This window comes from Taeniopygia guttata, chromosome 1 (assembly GCF_048771995.1).
Source record: "Taeniopygia guttata chromosome 1, bTaeGut7.mat, whole genome shotgun sequence".
In the NCBI taxonomy this organism is placed as follows: domain Eukaryota; kingdom Metazoa; phylum Chordata; class Aves; order Passeriformes; family Estrildidae; genus Taeniopygia; species Taeniopygia guttata.
Genome location: NC_133024.1, coordinates 86,040,784 through 86,060,771, shown reverse-complemented (window position 1 = coordinate 86,060,771; position 19,988 = coordinate 86,040,784). Strand labels below are relative to the sequence as shown.

At 41.5% G+C, this 19,988-nt stretch overlaps 1 protein-coding gene, 1 long non-coding RNA gene and 1 other non-coding gene across 3 annotated transcripts; 2 read left to right on the top strand and 1 right to left on the bottom strand.

The window, feature by feature from the left end:
- Positions 1 to 106: 106 nt before the first annotated feature.
- Positions 107 to 3,132, top strand: LOC140684610 (uncharacterized). Its single transcript, XR_012057100.1, has 2 exons — positions 107 to 398; positions 2,537 to 3,132. It is a non-coding gene; the product is annotated as an uncharacterized lncRNA (long non-coding RNA).
- LOC115497827 (small nucleolar RNA SNORD89) lies at positions 708 to 820 on the top strand. Its single transcript, XR_003963406.1, has one exon. It is a non-coding gene; the product is annotated as a small nucleolar RNA SNORD89 (small nucleolar RNA).
- A 2,101-nt stretch (positions 3,133 to 5,233) lies between the features above and the next one.
- CNOT11 (CCR4-NOT transcription complex subunit 11) lies at positions 5,234 to 17,165 on the bottom strand. Its single transcript, XM_012569575.5, has 7 exons — positions 16,680 to 17,165; positions 15,321 to 15,485; positions 10,806 to 10,958; positions 10,053 to 10,255; positions 9,086 to 9,288; positions 7,786 to 7,882; positions 5,234 to 5,584 (listed from the first exon to the last, which is right to left on the bottom strand). The coding sequence occupies exons 1-7, from the start codon at positions 17,083 to 17,085 to the stop codon at positions 5,387 to 5,389; spliced, it is 1,425 nt and encodes a 474-aa protein (XP_012425029.2). The 5' UTR covers positions 17,086 to 17,165; the 3' UTR covers positions 5,234 to 5,386.
- Positions 17,166 to 19,988: the final 2,823 nt, after the last annotated feature.

The following is a 19,988-nucleotide window of genomic DNA, read 5'->3' as shown; positions in this document are numbered from 1 at the left end:
TCTGATGTCACCAGCAGGTGCAAGTTTTTGTGATGCCTTTATCTTACAAGAAGCACATGAGAATGAAATATGACTGACCAGCCATCTCCAAAACTGAACAAATAATTAAACAACCCACAACTAAAGCAGACAATGTGTAGGGACACCTACGTCTCCAAAAGAAGCTTATCAACATTTCCAGAACTGCCTTTTTAACTATCTCTTCAATATTAAAAACTAAGTCTTCTCCCTCTTCTTTAACACAAAACTGAACATTGATGTTGTAAATGTTGAGAGGGTTTAAATTCTAGCTCAAGGAGGAACCAAAAGAGAAGTTATCAAGAGAAGTGTTGTCAGTCTGTGGATTGTGTCTTGCTGATACCTACAGCACAGTATTCATTCTGGAGAGGAGAATTGTGGTAAGTACTTGAGCTTTTATGTAATATCTATAAAACAAAAGCTTTTCTTAAGAATTAAATGTGAGATCTGGCAGAAAGATGGAAGAAAAGCTAAGGAACCTGCAAACTGAAAAGTGTGCTTATAAAATCTGGTGTGTGCTGACTTAAAAAAATATCCAAGTGTGAAGACTCCTGAGGTCTGTTTCACATGCTGGTACTGCACCTGTTTCTTTTCAGTCATTCACAAAAATAGTTACAGTTGTTTCAGTCAAATAGGTTTGCACATAGTTGATCTTTGATATAGTTAAGTCTTGTGAGGCCAGCTGTGCTGCTGAGGAGTGATGACAAAAGGCCGAATTGCAGTGCTTCCAGCAAACAGTTTGCTCTCCTTGGAAGCACAATGACAAAAATCATCCGAAGCGAATCACTAGTCTGACCTCAGTCAGAAAGCTGACATGCATTAGTAAAAGGAGAGGTAGGATGAAAAGTACGGGGCAGGAAAAATACAATCTAGGGAGCTTAAAACATTAGCAAGAGAAGCTTAGAAACAAGAAGGATAGGACTCCAGAAGGAAGGAATAAGCTCATGTATTACATTGAGTAAATGGGTGTAGGCTGCTGTAGGTAAATACAGGTGCACAGACTTTGCTGATCTGGATCCCCACTAAATTGGATCAAACTGGTATTGCTGTTTTTGAACACTACCTTCCAAAAACTTGTATGAAGGTCAGAACTAATGAGTGATTTTTTTTTTTTTTTTTCACCCTTTTTGTAGGGTGTGTGCTTCCTGACTCCCTTCTTTTCCATTTGGGGAAGCTATAATCTGCCTCTGCTGCTTTAGCCATGTCCTGCCTAGTGTGGGAGCTGCAGCTGTGGGCTCCTGCTGCCTCCCCCTGCCCTCATCACTTTTCTCTTCCTAGCTGCACAGTTTACATAAAACATGCAGGAACTTGTCTTGGACAGCTCTGTCCCTTTGTTAGATTTTGCTGTAATCAGGCAGAGTGCTGCTTATTGGAGACATTCCTGTGGTATCATTTTGCAAAAAGCCAAATTGCAGAGCCCACATGAAGTCTAAAGCCCCTCAATGGTGATGCTGAATAGATCACTTGAGAAAAATCCCTAGCAGGACTTGGGGATGCTGGTTTTTGTGGGATAAGTTTTCTTAGTGTTGTGTTAATTGGCATGGCTTTGTTACTGCTGCTGTTTCTGTTAGGGAAAAATTTCGTGAAGTTAAGTGATTTTAATTTTTTTTTAAGGAGCTATGAACATGTCAAAAGGAATTGTTATCTTAAAGGAAAAACCGAGGCCCCTCTTTGTTCAGAAATTTAATTTATTAGTAGTAGTCTACATATGACAAACTGGAAAAATCTTGGTAGTAAATGTCTCAACTGTCTTTCAGACTTGATAGCAAGGAAAAATGAACCATAGACAGATCTAAAAGCATATTCATGGTTTAATTACTTGCAGTACCAATTTAACTGGAAAGTCTGGATTTTCTTTTACTAATGACTGCTAGACTGGATTCTTCTTTGGCTCTAAGCAATGCTTGGAGGACATTCTTGGCATGTACTAGAGAAGTCTGATAGGATAGCAGTAATTCCTTTCTTCTGCCCTGTACCCCCCACATTGCATGTGATTGTAGTCCAGCAGCCTGTTGCCAGTAATTAGGGCTAGATTTTGAAGATCTACTGGAAGAGTTGTAGGATAACTTACCTACAGTGGGAATGCCTTAAATCCATGCTGACTTAATAAAGTGCATACCAGTATATTCCTGCCAAAGCTGGCCTGTGGGGAATTGTGGTCCTGTTTATGTTGTAACTGGCACAGAGAAACACCATTGCAACACCTTTGTCAAGTGGGCAAAGCTGTTTTTTAATTACCTGATTTTAGTTTTTAAATTTTGATTTGGGAATGGTCATTCAGGTTTTTTGCCCATCCTGCAAGGTTCCTCTACAACCAGCCAGTTGTAGTTGGGCAGAGTTCAACAAGACTGTCCCCTTGGGTAAGTTGAAAGGATGCAATTTTATAATAGGGCCATTGTGAATTACAGTTCCTGAAATGGAATATGTCAGCTTAATTTTTTTTTAACTGAATGCCTGTAAAAAATTGTAACATGTCCTTGAGACTGATCTTTACTGGATGTGTTCTTTTCCCTCACAGGTGTTATGTGAAGATTTGAGAATTGGAATTGATTTAAAAGTGCACAAATCAAGCTGAAGGCTTTTGGTTTTGTTCAGTATGGATCCTGATCTCTCCTCAGATATCCTACTGTATTGCAAAACTTGATTTAAGAAAGTTTTTAAAATAGAATGCCTTTATAATTGCATGTATCTGTGTGAAGAGTGCATTGCCTGAGACTGTCCATTATACTTCCATTGGACCTGAAGCTCCTTTTCATCATCTGAAACATGGTAATGTTACTGCATTTTTAAATGAGCGTATCCTTAATTCAGAAGAGCAGAGTAAGTTTCCATCATTTTGTTAGTCTGAAGCTTAACTCCAAAACTTAGGAGCCACTTCTACTATAAACATATACCTGCAGAGAACTATTTGAATTTGCTAGTCTGTCAAAAACTATTCACAACAATCTTGTATTGTAACCTTGAACTAATTCGGTTGCATTGTTTGGATTAAGCACTTGTCTTTTCCATTGTGTATGTACAGTTGTAAGAATGTCAAGTTATGCATTGTTGTTGTAACTTAATGGCTAAAAGCTCAAATTCCATAATAAATTATACAGACCTTTTAAAAAGAAATGTCTGAGAAAGTGGAGGGTTTTGTTTTCTTTGGTACACTTAGGAAGTGCATCTGAGACACTCAGCACTGGCACAGCAGAACACAAGCTTAACTTGATGCTGAGTAGCTATGGGGGAGCTCCTTTCAGCATGTGGGGCTTTCCCTGTGTCACCAATACCTGGGAGGGTTGGGTTAACCTTGGCTGGCTGCTTTGTGAGGAGGGGAAAAACTGATGGAAGAACTTGTGGGTCAAGATAAGAAACAGTTACCAATTACCATCACAGGCACAAGAGATGTGACTACATGAAGAGTACTTTGGAATGACAATAAATTAATTTATTAATAAATTAATAAGGGTAGCAGAGGACTAAAACTACCCTTTGGTAAGCTGACGCTTCTCCCATCCATGGTGGCAGGAGTGCAGGGGTGAGCCTGTAACAGGTGGTCGCTGCTGTTCTCTCCTCACCCTTTTGCCCTGCTCCATTCTGAGCTCCTTCCAAGGAGCTGCCATTCTTTAAGGACTGCTTCAGTGTGGATCCTCTCCATCAGGTGTAGACCCCCTCCAGGGCTGTCACTGAGCTGCCACCGGTCTGGCTGAGGGGCTCTGCTGTGCCAGCTTGTCCTGGCTGGGGCTGGAACAGAGAAACCTTCTTCTCACAAAGGCCCTGCACTTCCCCAGTACCACAGGGCTCTGAAATTATTATGTCTCAGACATATCTATGATGAAATCATAAAATTTCTTGATAAGTCCCTAATCCTTGGATTTGTCACAGAATTATAAAAATTACGTGTACCAGGGCAACTCAAGCAAATACAGTGAAGATGCAGAACAGTTAGACTTTGGCTGTAATATCATAGTAGCACCATTATATTAGTCTATAACACTAGTCTAAAAGATACATATGTTTTTAAAGAGGGGTACTGCTACACAGAATATAGTCAAATTTGGCTTCAGTTTAAGTAGATAGAGAACATTAAGGTATGATTTTAAACCACCTTGTGCCCTAAGTGTTGCCACTAAAAATGCCTGATAGCAAATGTAGTGTAGTTGGAAGCAATGTATAGAATTGTAACAGATCTTATTTAACAAGTGTTACTTTAGTTGACCTGATAGATTTTAACTGGAAAGCTGCACAAGTCTAAGCCCATTTCTCACAGGACTTTTAACTGAAAAATTATACTAAATGAGACAAGAGACTGAAAATCCTATCAATCCAAGCACTTTCACATCTTAAATTACTTGGAAAGAAAGAGCCAAAAGACCGTCTTTACTTTGCATTATTGATCTTGTAGTTCCTAAAAATTTGAGAAGCAGATGCAGATTTAAAACAACTTTCATTTAGCAAGCAGCATTAAAATAGAACTTGTTAACTTTCCAAGTTACTTTCCTTTTCAGTCTTGGGGCTTAAATATAATAGCAGCTACTCTACTATCTGCTTAAAATTATAGTTTAGCAGACTCCAGCCCCAGTTTCCCTAATACCTGGCATCTAATATGAAAGCTACTCTGCCTCTGTGATCTAAGAGGAAGAGGTTGTTTAACTGTGGAAGAGACATAGCAACTGCCTGTGCAAATTCAGAAGTGAGAAGAGACTGGAATTCTTTTGACTTTTATGGAAGAAATGTGACCCTCTTTCATAAGTAAAAGATTTTTACAAGCATGTAAAGTATAGTATTTCAACTGCAGCTGGCATGATTCTGAAAATACTCAATGGTCTTGATAGGAGAGAATATTGCTGTGAGCCTACAGCACCCAACTTCATTTCTGCCTTGTGAAGATAAGCCTTTAGCTATTTCTAGATATCAAGACAGACTTTCCCTTACTCACCAGAACATACTGTTAGGAGTTCTATCCAGCTCCTAGAAGGTCTTATACAGTGAACAAAAGGTAAAACAAGGAACTTACTCACCTTGATACAAGCTGACTTTAGGTCTATACAAACAATTTTGGACCCAAGGACAGTAAGTGCCAGATTAATGCTTAAAGTTGCTGTGAATGCTAAGTATCATTTAAATTCTCTCTGGAACTAGAGCCTGAATTTCAGGATATGTATATGACATACAAATTTAAGCATAGTGAAAAATAGTGTAAGGCCTAACATATTTCACAAACTCAAACGTGTATCAGAAAAAGTCATTTATTGTTCAAATGCATAAAATGCTATTTATAATGTAATTAACATAATACATAATTAATTCAGGGATTTAAGTTTAAAATGTACAATTAATTAGTATAGAACACTAGCAAGAAGGATTTTTGCCACTGACAGTCACTTTATTTTGATGTTTTTGTTTCTGATGGATTTTCTCCAGTGTCCAGTGTCTTCAGCAATCTGAAAAGGCCAGCTGCTTCTCGTATCCGACTGAACTCAATGCAGAATGCTTGCACTTCTATAAACAAGTCCTGTACATTAATGATTTTGTTTCTGATTAAAGACTGAAGAAAGACACAAACAAGACGGACCAGGCGGTTCTGAAACATAAGAGAGATGGTTTAATAATCCAAATAAAAATGTTTGTAACCAAGTCAGCTCTGTTGGCCCTCAGCAGTACAAGTGAGATGTTTCAGCAGTTATATTGTTCCCAAGCTTTGTACATGCTGCCCCTTCTCTTCCATTTCCCCTACTACTACTGTCTTTATAAAATTAACTGCTTTATAGGTACTTTTAGATGCAGGAGCCTTCTTAAGATTAATCCCATGCACAAATGGACACCACATCTACCTATCCACTGTACTTAATTTATTATGTAATCTCTGAATAAAGGCAAAGAAGAGATAATAGCTGAAGATTATGTCAACAATTGAGTCTTGCTTAGTCTTATTTTCTACAATACCCCATACAGAAAATTAAACAAATTTCACATCTTAAAATTTCTTACAACCACATAATCAAGGAACTCCAGATAGGAAGTGACATCAACCAAACTGATTCCAAACTTCCTTCATGGAATGTGCTCTGTTGCTGCATCAGCAGGTAACCCTTTTGCTCTATATTAGAAGGAAAAACAATTCCAGGGACACCTAATCCAAGAACTCATGGTTCATTTCCTGCCTGATCTGGAGAAAAGACAGGATCTTAAAAGTGTTCCTCTGTCTTAAGAGCTACTTAGGCAATACCTTGAAGAGCACAACGGGAATTGGAAGTGAAAGCTTGGGAACTAGCACTGAAAGCTGTCATACATAGGTCCAGTCACCAACCATCTGTTTAACACAGAGCACATTTTTCCCCAAGGACAAAACCAAGTTTTTATCATTAAAGTGCTCTCATACTTCACATTGTGAGAAAGAGTTGAACCCAAACCTTTCTCTAAAAGCAATTATGTATGTGAACGATGTTTATCAGACAGAACTGAAGGATGTGACAGATTAAGTGTCCAAAGCATTTCAGATTATTTGACACTGAAAATCAGATATCAGCTATTTTTCCAGGAACTGATCTTACTACTGCAAAATTTGCTACTTAAGTTGTTCAGTCTCTGAATTCTCTGACTATATTTCCTTCATTGTGATCAAAAGGCATCACATGCTTTCTCTGGAACACAACTCAGTTACACGAATAATTTTAATAATCCAGGAACATGAAACTCGGCAAAAGAACAAATACAAGATTACTGGCTGACTCCCAGCCTCTGAGGTTCATTTCCAACAATAATTTTGTACCATGCTTTTTAAACAAAACATCTTGTGTCTCAGCTGCTGTGAAGCCCCACACACATTAAAAAATGTTAGATCTCAAGCTTTGCATGCTGCTTAGTAATCAGTGTATGTTCCTTGACGCTCGGATCTCTTTTTTGTCCCCTGCGTGCCTGAAGCACAGCTGCTATGTGCTCTCAGCAGCCCCTCTGAGCAGTGTCCCATTCTGGGCATATTCTCAGCTGCAGCCCAGGTCTGCTGGTATTCTCCTACTCCACTACCAAATGTAATAGGCAGAGCTACTCAGCAGGTCACAGATAAGTCACCCATGTGTGTCTGGCAGAACCAGAAAGCAGAGAAGCATCAGCAGCCACCAAAAGAAAACACATGGTCAGTCATCATCAGAATGGGATTGAGAACAAGATGGGGGGATTGCTCCTATCTAAAAACCACATTGCAGCCATATCCTGTGCACTGCACACAACTTTCATTTCTGTGGCTGAAGGATACTATTGAGCTGGAGAACACACTAGAGGACACCAAAAAAGCTTAATGGGAAAGGAACAGTTGTCTTGCTGCAAGAGACTCAGGACACTGAAGTCCTTCAGTATGAAGAGGAAAAAGCTAAGGCAGAACTTGGGATTCAAAAAACCTTAGAGAAACTGAATACAGAACTGTTTTTCACCAATGACATACCCAAGAAAAGTTCTACTGGGCACCTGGTGAAACCAACAGATCAGTTTAGGAGAGAAGGAAGTACCTCAACACAGCACGTAGACAACCCTGAATGCCAGAAGTGTGTAAACCTCCTCAGGTTTTCTCTGACCCTCCCTAGTCAGGGGTCCTTGGAGTGGCTACAACTTCCTCAGTACCAGCATGCAAATATGACAGGCTTGGGAAGCAGAGTGTTAGGAAAAAAAGTGCCTTGGAAATAAAAAAGCAGTAAAACAGAGTAACTTAATGCTATCAGTCTTATTAAAATCATAGCACAGAGCAATATATGGGATACTTTTTCCTAACCAATTTATTGAAGCACTCACCTGCATATATTTGTCTTTAATCTGTTCACAGGTGGAGATACAATTGGAGATATAAAGATGAATAAATTCAGGTGGGAGATCAACTGCAGTAGTAAGCCTGTTCAAATAAAATATATTCAGTGGTTTATGAAGCCATAAAACTAGTGTTTTGTAGCAAAACAAATCATATCAATTAGACCTGTTATATGAGTTTATTCCCAGTTCTGTCATACAGAACTGATTATTGACAGCTTCCAGATGTATTTCTAGTCATTTAAATTTCTAAATTAAGAGTAAAACTTTTTAAAACTCTGACAGTACAGAAGCTAAGTTAGATTGGCTTCTACTACATCTGACATTTGAGTTGGCACTGCTTCTTAACCGAAAGAGCAATGTAGCTCTCTTAAAGTAACAACATGCACTAAATGGAGAACTGCCACAAGGTTACAACAGAATCTGACCAAAGTAACTCAAATCAGTCCTATCTCAAATAGTGAAACGGGGACAATAGGGAAAAAGGTGAAGGTTTTAGTTTCAAGTGCAGTTTCAATTTTTTATCTTATTTCTCTTAATGGTCAGTGTCTCCCTGTTTGCACTGACAGTCACTGTGCAGTTTGATGAAAGTTCCTGTGGTAGCTATGCTGTGGAAGAACCAGCGTGCCTGACAGGCGGTGTAACTCTCCTGGACACAGGTAAAAGCTCTTCTCTCACCACTCTTTCTCCATGTTGCTATCATTAGCTCTACTTCAGGACAGTAACTGCTGTCAGTCTGCACCAGCAGCAAGGTATTTATTTCAAACTGTTTCTTTAATCAGAAGACATTTAAGATGTAATTCAACTCTGCTTCAAAGAGACTGCTGATTGAGGCTTATTTGGTAGTTCACATTCAGTAATTGCCAAGAAAAAACTAAGTGGGAGAGATGTATTTCTGTAAATTTGTGGGAATTAGCTGTCTGAAAAGTATTCCTATTTAAGGGGCTAGCATTCTGTTAAGAAAATGGGTTGTACCTATCTGCAGAAATTATTCTCAATGAAAACAGAACATGAATGTACAGCAGGGCAGCTGTTTAACAACAGCACCTTGTGTTCACTTAAGCTGCATCAAGAATACAAGTTGCAATTAAGCAGATTAGCCACGTGGCATTAACTGTTTGTGGAGGATTCTCACAATAACTGCACTTTGTTCCACTGTAGTCTTCTATCTCCCACACAGACATGCCTCAAGAAGGATCAAAATGAACATTTCCAGATATCCTAATAAAACAAAACCGCACATTTTACATACTCCGTGAAACCTTATTTGATTTGAGATCATACTCACCGATTTACAACTTCCATTGAATGTAAGGACATGTCCATGTTGACCAAGACAGAAAAATACTCTGTTATTTGGCTAGACTGCATTAGTTTCAGCAACATTTCTATAGCTACTAAAGGATTGTTTTCAACCAGGTCTGGCAATTTGGCAGGAGTGAGACCGATATGGTAAACAAGCTTGGGGTCCTTTTCCAGTTCTCCAAGGAGCTGTGAAGAAGAAAAAATCCTCAGATGATTTTTCCTCAACTATTCACGTTACTGCTTGAAAAAACTGTTATAATAAATCTAAGATCCAGGAGAATGACAGCCCTTTAGATTTAGGCTTCTCTATTCAAAAGCACTGGAGGGCTTCTTTAAAATTTTTACGTACAGGCAACTGTGTCCATAAAACCTTTACTAATGCATTTAGGAGTCTTTAATCAGTGGGTAGCAAAGAAGGGAGTTAAAAAAATTCCATTATGAATTTTTTTGATGGAAAAAAATAAAGAAAGTTTCAGCCTCCTTTAGTTTCTTGTCCAGTAGAAGGAAATCTCAATTTCAAGTTCACTTGGCAGAAAAAGTAGTGCAAATAAAGTTTATTTTATAGTGCCATATAATGATTATGAAAAAAGCCCACTGAAATCAGGGGTAATACTATCAAACTGAGGGGGAAAAAAATGCTGATATTTCTAAAGTAATTGTTTATCAAAAACTTTCACAGAAGCATAAGGAATTCAGTTATACAATGATTTTTCCATGCAGAAAAATGTCGGTGCCGCTCCTGATCAACTGTAACTACATCAAGTCAATGGTATGAACATTATCTTCCTTATTCAGATAAACCCAAGTCAAAATTTTTGGATTTTTACAATTTAAAAATTTCCTGAATCCAAACACAGATCAATTAAATAAAGTGCTCAAACTTTTCTAACACACAACAGTTAATAGCTTCTTAGAGAATCATTTTAGACAGGAAAGTGCATCATCCTTACCTGTGTTTGCTGTGGGGAAGTCAAAGGACTTTTAAAAGCCTTTGCCATTATTCTTTTTATCTCAACTCCAGTGCTGTTCTTAACACACATTGACTTATCCCACTGAATTGTGTGATCTGGCTCGATTGGATTTAGCCATGCCAATTCATCCTCACATATATGGAGGGGAGGTGGTGGTCGAATAAATTCTGGTCGAAAGTGACCTAAAAAAACAACAATAGGAAATGTTTTCTTAAGCTTTGGGTATTCAGTTCTGTATCAGTAAAAAACAGAAGATGCCCCAAACCCCCTATTTCTTTAAGCTATTATAACACTGAGAACAGCATTACAATCCTATTTGCCTCCCAGAAAAACATCTTCTTCTGATTTTTAGTGATACTGTTACATCCACCTGTTTGTCCTCTTGACTTAGATCACTGTGTTACTGATCCTGTGGTCTTTTTCTCTTCCACAGAAACTGCTTCCCTGGGAGGTGTTACCAGCCAATGCAGATCTCAGTGCAGGGACTAGTATCTGTTGTTCAGCAGATGACACAGGGAATGGCTTGAAGATAGACTCCAGATTTCTAGAAGTCTGTAAATGTGAACACTCGAATCGGATCTAGAAACAGCCTGATGCAGTTTCTCATTTCCATTCACCTTAATTTCCATTTCATGCCTTGAAAATATTTCTGAATTGCATTATATTTTATCTGAAGTATAATAACACAGTATGTAGGGAGTTACAGAAATAAAGATGTGAAAATGCACATACTTTCTATAGGAGGCTTTAGTCCACTCACTAATGCTTCTGTAATCTGGGAAGCAACAGAGCTGTCAAAACCGGAGTTGGAAGAATCTGGGTCAGGATCGCTGAGAATGCTGGGGAAGCTGGCCTTGCTCTGTGTTGGCAACTCGGACTGACGTTCTGAAAGAAGAATATTAAACCATAAAATTGGAACAGAGATGCCTGGAATACTAAAAGTCGTCAGAAACAAGCAGCTTTAGAAAAGAACTGGCTTTAAAAAAAACCCAATAGATAGTATCAACATGAAATTTAGTACAGTCGGGCAGTCAGCAGTCTGAGTGCCAGCTGACAGGCAAGGACAGAGGGTATGCTGCAAGGATAAAGAAATCGATGCTAATCTGAAGCATAGTCTTGGCCTTAGAAAAGGCACATAACTGATGTAATCTACATCTAAAAGCAGCACATTAGTAGGTTCCCATGCTGCTACTCAGAGAGTTCATATGCTGTATCTAGTTTTGTAATCATTTCTCAGAGAAGGAAAGTGAAAGATCTAAAGTGATCCATTTACAGACGATAATGGTCATACTAGACCTGAAGTCAGCTATTCAAATTTGCCCTACACATTTCTGTGGCATTGTCTGAGCTCCTTCTACATTCACTGTCAAGCCAGAATCAGTGCTTTAGTGGTAAACAATGGAGTTTTAATGGTTACCTGATTCTACAGACATCATCATTAAAGCAAACCTGAAAGCCGCTAAAATGATCCCTTTAGAGGCCAAATTACAGAACATAAACAAGTTACAAAAAAATAACATTAAGGTTAGTGTATGTACAACTGAAGACTTTGAACAAATCGGCCAAAAAGAAAATGTGGGACACATTGCTTTCATTATCAGATTTTTATGCGCCCCTCTGTCAATAATATATTGCTCTTCATTATCTGGAGACTTCATGGCTGATCTTCTGTGTTCTCTGTACTATTTTCAGAGAACTATTTCTCTGTTTTCCATTGCTTTGGCAAAGAAAACTCCAAAGGACAAAAAGCAGAAAAATCCCCTCTACAGAATACCACTTAACATTCCTCTCCCCACCCTGTTAACAGAGAACACTAAGCAGCAGATTATGCCTTAAGCAATCTGAAGTTCAAAATTGCTGGTACCACACAAGAAATCCCTTGAAAAAGTTCCAGATGAAACTAAACACCACTCCATTTTCTGGGTAATTGAGTGAGTGCTGACATATTTTGTGTACCCTAAGACTTCTAAGCAAAGCATGTTTGCTCCTTTTTGTGCAATCGTGTTGACCCTTCCCAGCTGCCCACACACACAAACTATTTCATATGATTCCAAAAAATCTGCAAGAGATGCCCAAAACTGTGAGTGGTAAGAGCATCATGAGAACAAAGCTGTTAATTTTTTGGCTTTCTGTCCTACTTTATCCAACTATTTCAGATAATGCAAACATGTGCATATATGCTCACTGAAGCAGCAGAGCAGGGTATATTTTTCTATTAAAGGCAACAACTACAATACTTTTCAGCTACTTTAAAAAAAAAACCTATTTTAAAGGCAAAGTCCAAATGAGCTGGTTTATAAAACATATTTTCTACTTTAGCAACTATTTCAAACTTCATCTCATGAGTATTTTAATTTAGCCCCCGAACAGATGGGTTGATTTAACAAAAGAGTGGGGGAGAGGCATTGGGTGTCCTTTTTCTATATTTTCATTTATAGTCTAGAACTTAAATCCATCAGTCTGTAAGTCATGAGTTTGTTTGTAACCTCATAATCTGAAATTACTACTGATGTTAGATAAGATGATTAGTGATATTTCACTTCATTGATTTGAGAAAACTGCTTGAGCCCTCAGTTATATGCATTGAAGCTCAGAAGCTCAACCTCACTGCTTCAAGAAGGGCTGAATTAACAGCTTCAGGTAAGCAGAAGTAAGAATTACAACACAGTGTTTTAACAGAAACTAACACAGCATCTTCAACTAAGACATCTAAATTTTACAAAATTAAACTGAAAACAAATCCTTAGGTTCCTTTATGGAGTTTATTATTTTATTTTTACAGGTAAAAAGAAACTTTATTTGATTCTTAAAGAAAGCTCAACAATGTATCAAAAGCTTTACTTTCATCAGGTCAATTACTCCCCCATCAAAAAAGGGTTAGCAGACAAACACTGAGGAACACTTTGCCAGGAGACCCATCCCTGCAGCTAGGAGAAAATTACTTTTTTTGATAGGGTAGCACACCAGGTGAACAAAAACATACTGTAGGACAGAACCAAAGGTTGAATTAGCTCTCTGCAGACCACAGGGAAGAGAGAATAAAACAAGTGTTAATACTCATGCCCAAGATGCTCAATCCCAGCATTCCATTTTTCTTTTGAAGGGTTGTGATGGAAAACCTTAAAACCAAAAAAGAAAATCAAAAATGGAAAATCCACCTTAGAGTTGCAAATAAACTATCACAGTGAGCTCAGATTCAGAGGATAAGTGTTTTCATTTTCTTTACAAAAAAAGGATTGGGAAAGATAAACTGATAGAAAAAAAAAGAATGCTTTCTAAATTATTTCATTTGATTTTGCAGTTATGTGCTAAAGTAAGTAAAACTCATCCTACTCTGAACAGCCCTGAACTCATCTCACGGACCATACTTCTAAAAAGCTACCAAGTGTTATAGCTGTGACATTCTGTACATCCTGGAGAAAGGGTGTAAACAAAACACCTCAAACATTGCATCTTAGTGTCATCATCCTGCACCAGCTTCATCCTGCATATTGAATCATTAGGAGAAATATACTGAAGACTAGTGAAAAAATCATAGACTTTACAAAACACAACAAACAGAAGAAGCATCATAATTTTAAAACAAGTAAAAGATTTATCTTCTAAGAAAGTGATTAGAAAGCAGATAGTTATTCTGGGGACCTACAGCAATAAGTCTGAGAAAGACAGCACAGAGCTTTTTCAGATGCAGCTGTTTTTGTTACATAACTTCTACAACTGCTTGTAAGCAACTGTGCACATTTACTGGCTTATGTAAACAATGATATAAATTTTATACAAGCACCATTAATGACTTTGTATTCTACTTTCAGCCATCATTATCTTCTATTTTAAAGTAAAGTATGTGGCCTAGAGCATATATTCATCAAACCACAGTTTTGAGGTTGCCCAGAGAAGCTGTGGATCCCCATCCATGGAAATGTCCAAGTCCAGGCTGGATGGGGCTTCGAGCAACCTGGACTACTGAAGCTGTTCATGCCCACAGTGGGTGAAGGAGGAAGTAGATGATTTTTATGGTCTTTTCCAACCCATCCCATTCTGGGATTCAATTATTTCATCTTTAATGAGAACAAACTATTTGGAAGGCAAACACAGTATCAAGGGGAAAAACAAATAAAAGCACCTTAAGGTTTCTAAAGGCATCACATATGCCTTGGACTAAAAACAGATAAGTTACCCGAGCAAAATTTTAATTTGCTAATTCGCATTCTACAAAATACAGACAGGATGGACACAAGAAGGACCAGAAAAGTTTGTTCACAATGGCATGTTAAGGTGTTCAATTTGCATTTTCAAATTATCCCAGTCTGGAAATAGCAGCTAAGGAGGACCTCACAAGACATAAAGGACAGTATACCACAGCTTTACCAGTCAACGTCAGAGTCCACAGAAAAAAATAAAATGACAATACCAAGATAAAACTGCAGGACACAGAAAATATAAATGGATATAAATGGTGCTCAACCTCAGAGCAGTAAATCACATTGTACAGACACAGAACTGGAATGGTCAGTTTTCAAGCAAGCAGGTCTACTCCAACATACCAAGGGAAAAAGGATTTTTTTTTGTGTGTTTAAACTGGTTCCTTGTTCCCAACAATATATAATGTTTCATCTTCACTCCAGATGTGACATGAACAGTCATGTCCCTCCTGTTCTCCTGTCAAAGGATAAGCATCACATTGCTTTTCTTTTCAATCTAGTAAAACTGGATTCCAACTCTTGAGCTAACACTGCAAGGCCTAACTTTGCAATAAACCGAAGATATAATTGTAATAGTCAATTTTCCAGGTACAGCTGCAGTACTGGTATGTAATAACATGACAATTATGCTTGTTCTGTCATAACAGAAATACTGCAGAGGGTGAAAAGGGATGAAAATACAAAAAAACCCCACACAAACAACTAAAACAAAGCAAAAAAAACCACTAAAAACATCCCACCCTGAAGAACTCATCCCCCCCAAAAAAAAACCACTCCTCATAGCTTTAGATTAAAATCTTCCTATACTTGCAAAATATTCTTGTATTTAAGGCAATTACATATATGCTTTAAAATTATGTGTTAAGGAGGATAAAAGAGTTAGGATGTAATCTCTGCCTGAAGTTTCTCTAAGTGCTTGAACACAGGCTTGAAGATCCTGAAGCATAGTTTAAACTTTTCTATATTCAGGACAAACAGGTGTTTCCCAGGTGGCCCACAGTCACATTCCATCCCTAAGAGCACCACAGCCACAAACCTTCCTTACCTGCTAAAGCCAGCTGCAGCCCACTGATGTCCACCGACTGGGCCATGTTCCCCACATCCATTGCAGCAATCTGCCGAGGAGTCTTCTTGAACAGCTCTCTAGGAGGGGCCAACATCAGTTGTGAAAGAAAGAATTTTTCTGGAGGAGTTATGGGAGGTAAGAAGCCTGTGGAGACACAGTGAAAAACAATCCGTGGCTTTTAATGCAGGAGCATTAACAGTTTCCGTGCTCTTCCTGTATAACAAGCAAAACTAAGACAAACTGATCTGTTATTAATGGCAAGGTAGGTGCAGCTGGAGAGTCTGTGTGACACACACAGAACTGTTTTAATGCAAAATACAGCATTACGTGATCAGTATTCTGCATCATGACAGCCACACCTGATGCTAACTCACTCGGGTTCATTCACACAATTTCCAACCCAGACAAAAAGTGAGCTATTAAGTATGACCTGACATTGCAATTCACAGAATCAGAGAATGGCCTGGGTTGGAAAAGACCTTAAGGACTATCTAGTTCCCACCCTCTGCCATGAGCAGGGACAGCCGTCCCTAGGCCAGGTTGCTCCAAGCTCCATCTAACCTGGCCTTGAACATTGCAGGGATGGGGCATCCACAGCTTCTCTGGGTAGCCTGTTCCAGTGCCCCAGCCCTCTAACCAACTTGGTGGTCCTCTCCGTAGTCTCTCCAACAGGTTATTTTTTTTAGAAACTGATTTACTCAACACTGGTAGTGTCATATTTACTGAAGAGGAAAAAATTGTTTCACTGTCATGTATTTTTCTCTAACAGTTTTGTTTCACAGCTTTAAGGCTGTCAGAAGCCTCCTATCACCTGCAGCTTTTTGTGACTGCTTTCTCCCCCAAAAATTCCACGTTATCACAGAATCAATTAGGTTGGAAAAGACCTCTGAGATCATCGAGTCTGACCTATGACTGAACACTGCCGTGTCAATTACACCAGGGCACTGAGTGCCACGTCCAGTTTTTCCTTAAACACCTTTAAGGATGGTGACTGCACCACCTCCCTGGACAGACCATTCCAATGTCTATTCACCCGTTCTGTGAAGAACTCCTTAATCCAGCGCAAACCTCCCGTGTTTACACTATGTCCTCTTGTCCTGTCGCTGGTTGCCTGGGAGAAGAGGCCGACCCCCACCTGGCTACAGCCTCCTTTCAGGCGGTTGTGGAGAGCGGAAAGCGGCCGAGCCTCCTCCTCTCCAGGCTAAACAGCCCCAGCCCCCTCAGGCAGCTGTAGAGAGCTACGAGGTCCAAGCAAGGGCCTGGCTGACAGCAAGCCCAGAGACGCCGGCGTGCAGGACTCGCTTTCCCCAGGAGGGCTCCCCGCCGGCCGGGACACACCTGAGAGCGGGGTGCGCTCCGCCTCGTCGCCGCCGCGCTCGGGCGCGGGGTTGAGGAGGTGGGCGAAGACGGCGGCGAAGGGGTTGGCGGCGAGGGGCTCGGTGCGGTACATCTCCCAGAGCAGGTAGAGCGCGGTGAGGCGCTGCGCGGGGCTGGGCAGCAGGTCGGGCTGCTGCAGCAGCAGGACGAGCACGGAGCCCAGCCGGAAGTGCTCGGCCTTCCCGAAGTAGTGGTGGAAGGCGCTGGAGAGCCCCTCGAAGGTGCTGCCGCCCGCCTCCTCCGACACGATGCTCAGCAGGCTCGACAGCTCCTTCGGCGACAGGCTCATCCTGCCGCCCGCCGCCGCCTCGCCCGCCTCCGCCGCCGCCTGCGTGCCGGGCGCCGGGCTGCCCCCGCCCCCGGGCATCCGACCGCGACCGCCGCCGCTCCGGGCCCGGCGCTCCCCGCCGGCCGCGCTTTACGGCGCTGCCGCGAAAGGCGCCGGCGGCGTTCCGGGCTGCGGGGCGGCGCGCGCGCGGCCGGGAGGGCCGGGATTGGTCCGGACGGTCCGGCAGGGGCGGCCATTGGCCCGGGCGGCGGCTGCGCGCGCTCCCGCGGGGGCCGGCAGGGGGCGCCCGGCGGCGCGCGACGCTGCCTGCGCTGTCCCCGTGCCGGGCGGGGCCGCGCGATGGCGGCGGGGCCGCGCTGGGATCCCCGCGCTGGGAGCCTGTGCCGGGAGCCTGTGCTGGGAGCCTTTGCCGGGAGCCTGTGCCGGGATCCCCACGCTGAGAGCCTTTGCCGGGAGCCTACGCCGGGAGCCCGCGCCTCCCGGGCCGGGGCTGCTCCCGGCCGCGGCGGGGCTCCCGCGCCGCCTCCCGCGCCCTGCCCGGCTGTGGGGCCGGGGGTGCTCTCGTGGCCGAGGAACACCTCGTGGCCGCAGCACTTACAGCGCGGATTGGGCCATTGAAGGGTCTGGAGCACAAGTGGCATGAGGAGCAGCTTAGGCTGCTGGGGTTGTTGAACGGGGAGAAAAGGAGGCTCAGCGGGGATCTTAACACTCTCTACAAGCTCCTCAAAGGGGGTTGTATCCCGGTGGGGGCCAGGGTCTTCTCTCAGGTAACCTTCGACAGGACGAGAGGACAGAGCCTCAAGAGGCACCAGGGGAGGTTTAGGTTGGACATTAGGGATTTCTTCACAATAAGGGTGATTAGACATTGGAATGGGCTGCGCAGGGAGGTGGCTGAGTCACTATCCTTGGAAGTATTTAAGGAAAGACTGGATATGGCCCTTAGTACCCCAGTGTAGTTGACAAGGTGGTGTGCAGTCACAGGTTGATTCAATGATCTCAGAAATCCTTTCCATCTAATTGATTCTGCAGGGCTTATGTTCATCCATATCTTCCATGGTCCAGTGCAGTTGAGAATATCCACTTTGCTGGTGGGGCTCTCAGCAGAGCTGGAGGGTGGTGGGCTGCAGTAATGCGTGCCTGGGAGTCAGGGATTGAGGCACATCCCTGTGATGATGTTTCATTGGCTTATCCTGTGGAAGTACATCTCATGGGATAGCAAGTCACTGGCTTAACCAGAAGAAGTGCTGAGGTCATGGCCTGGAGGAAGGGCTTTCTGTGGAATGTGCTGAGAGGAGTGCCTTAGGAAGTTCTAAGAACAGGCACTGATTCTTCTAGTAGTAGTTCTCCTCCCAAGTCACCCAGCCCTAAGGATCTTGGTTTTCCAGCAATACATGTGTAAAAGATGGGATTCAGTTTCTAAAGTAATATAAAGCGAAGGCTTGTGTTCTGCGTATAGACCAAGTAATGGAGGTGTTCAATATTTCACATTTCTGATGGGAAAGAAACCCAGATCCTAGAGGTGTAAAGAATTCATATACATATAGAGTTGTTTAAAAAGGATGGGTCTGTGAGGAAAACAAAGTCTACAGCCAGGCAAGGCAAGATCTGAAAGCCTTGCTGAGAGAGCAGTTACCAGCGGACTGGATCACAGCAAGAAGTCTGCTTCCGACATACGCTGCTAGAAGAGTAAAGCAGATGGAAGAGGATGCCAGTGAGCTACCTGACCTGGCCAGGGTATTCAAGAAAACAAAGCATTATTTGGAAGTTTAAGCCAATTTAGAGTTTACTAACAACTGCAACAATTACTTTAATTGTAAGATTTAGGAAGAAGATGAAAGCATTGCAAATAGCTGAGGAAGTAAACTATGTATGTGTGTGGTAGAGCTAGATGGAAAACTTGGGAAAGCAGAGGCCTCAGACCAACCAGCAGGTTTTCTGTTTCTAGTGTGCTGACAAAAGTTGCATTTGTTCATTTTTGGCCTGAAGTTTATGGATGGAAATGATCACATCTAAAATTGTGCCTTATATTGAGGGATGGCTTGCTGGGTGGATTAGCACCCAAACAAACCTTTGATGCTTTGTCCAGGTGGTCTTTTTTGTACAGCCTGCTCCTAATAACAAACTCTGCTCGAGACAGCAGAGCTAAAAGGAAAAACATGTTTAGAAAGAGAAAGCTGCTTCTTCTTTTCCTGTAGATTTCAGAATCATACTTTGCTCTTTGATGTTGTGCTTACTGGAATAATGGATGCAGAACTGCAGAAATGGACTTGAGAGAAATAAAAAGTTTCCTTGATGACTGAGATAGCAAAAAAATTGTATTACTCAAATGTGCTCACTAATGCAGCCATATGGAAGCATTCAATGCAAATTAAAAGGTTTTGTCAGAACAGGAAAGCTTACAATTTAGAAGATGGAATACTTAATAGGAAGCGGGATAGGCACGAGCATCAGTTGACAAAGGGAATTTTGAAGTCACAAAGATTTTAAAACAGATTACCATTTCAGGGTAGGAAAAAGCTTAATCAAAAACCAAAAAAACATGAGGGTAAAATGCTCTTGGGACAGGAAGTGTAGTAAGCAAAATAGTGTTTCTGTGACTACACAGGACACTGTATTTTGTGTATGCATGGGTGTATTGGACATTCTTGGGCTCAAAACTTGTGTAACGAAGAAGCGAGAGTATGTGGTACTACTGCAGACTCAGAAAAATGGAATTCTTGGCCAGATCTGAAATGGATTGCATTACACCTAGGGAGGAAGGTTGGGACCCCAGCTCCCTTGGTGGGCCAGGGGGGTCAATTCTGCAGGAGATGTCTCAGTGCAGCACAGTCTCATGGTATAAAAGGAAGACTTCAGTTTTCTCCCTTTGCAGAACAACACCTCAGGGTGCAGGCTGAGCATATTCCATTTCTTTTCGATGGCCTATGGAATAGCTATTAAATGGTCAATACAAGCATAAAATACACTTGCCATTTTTCATG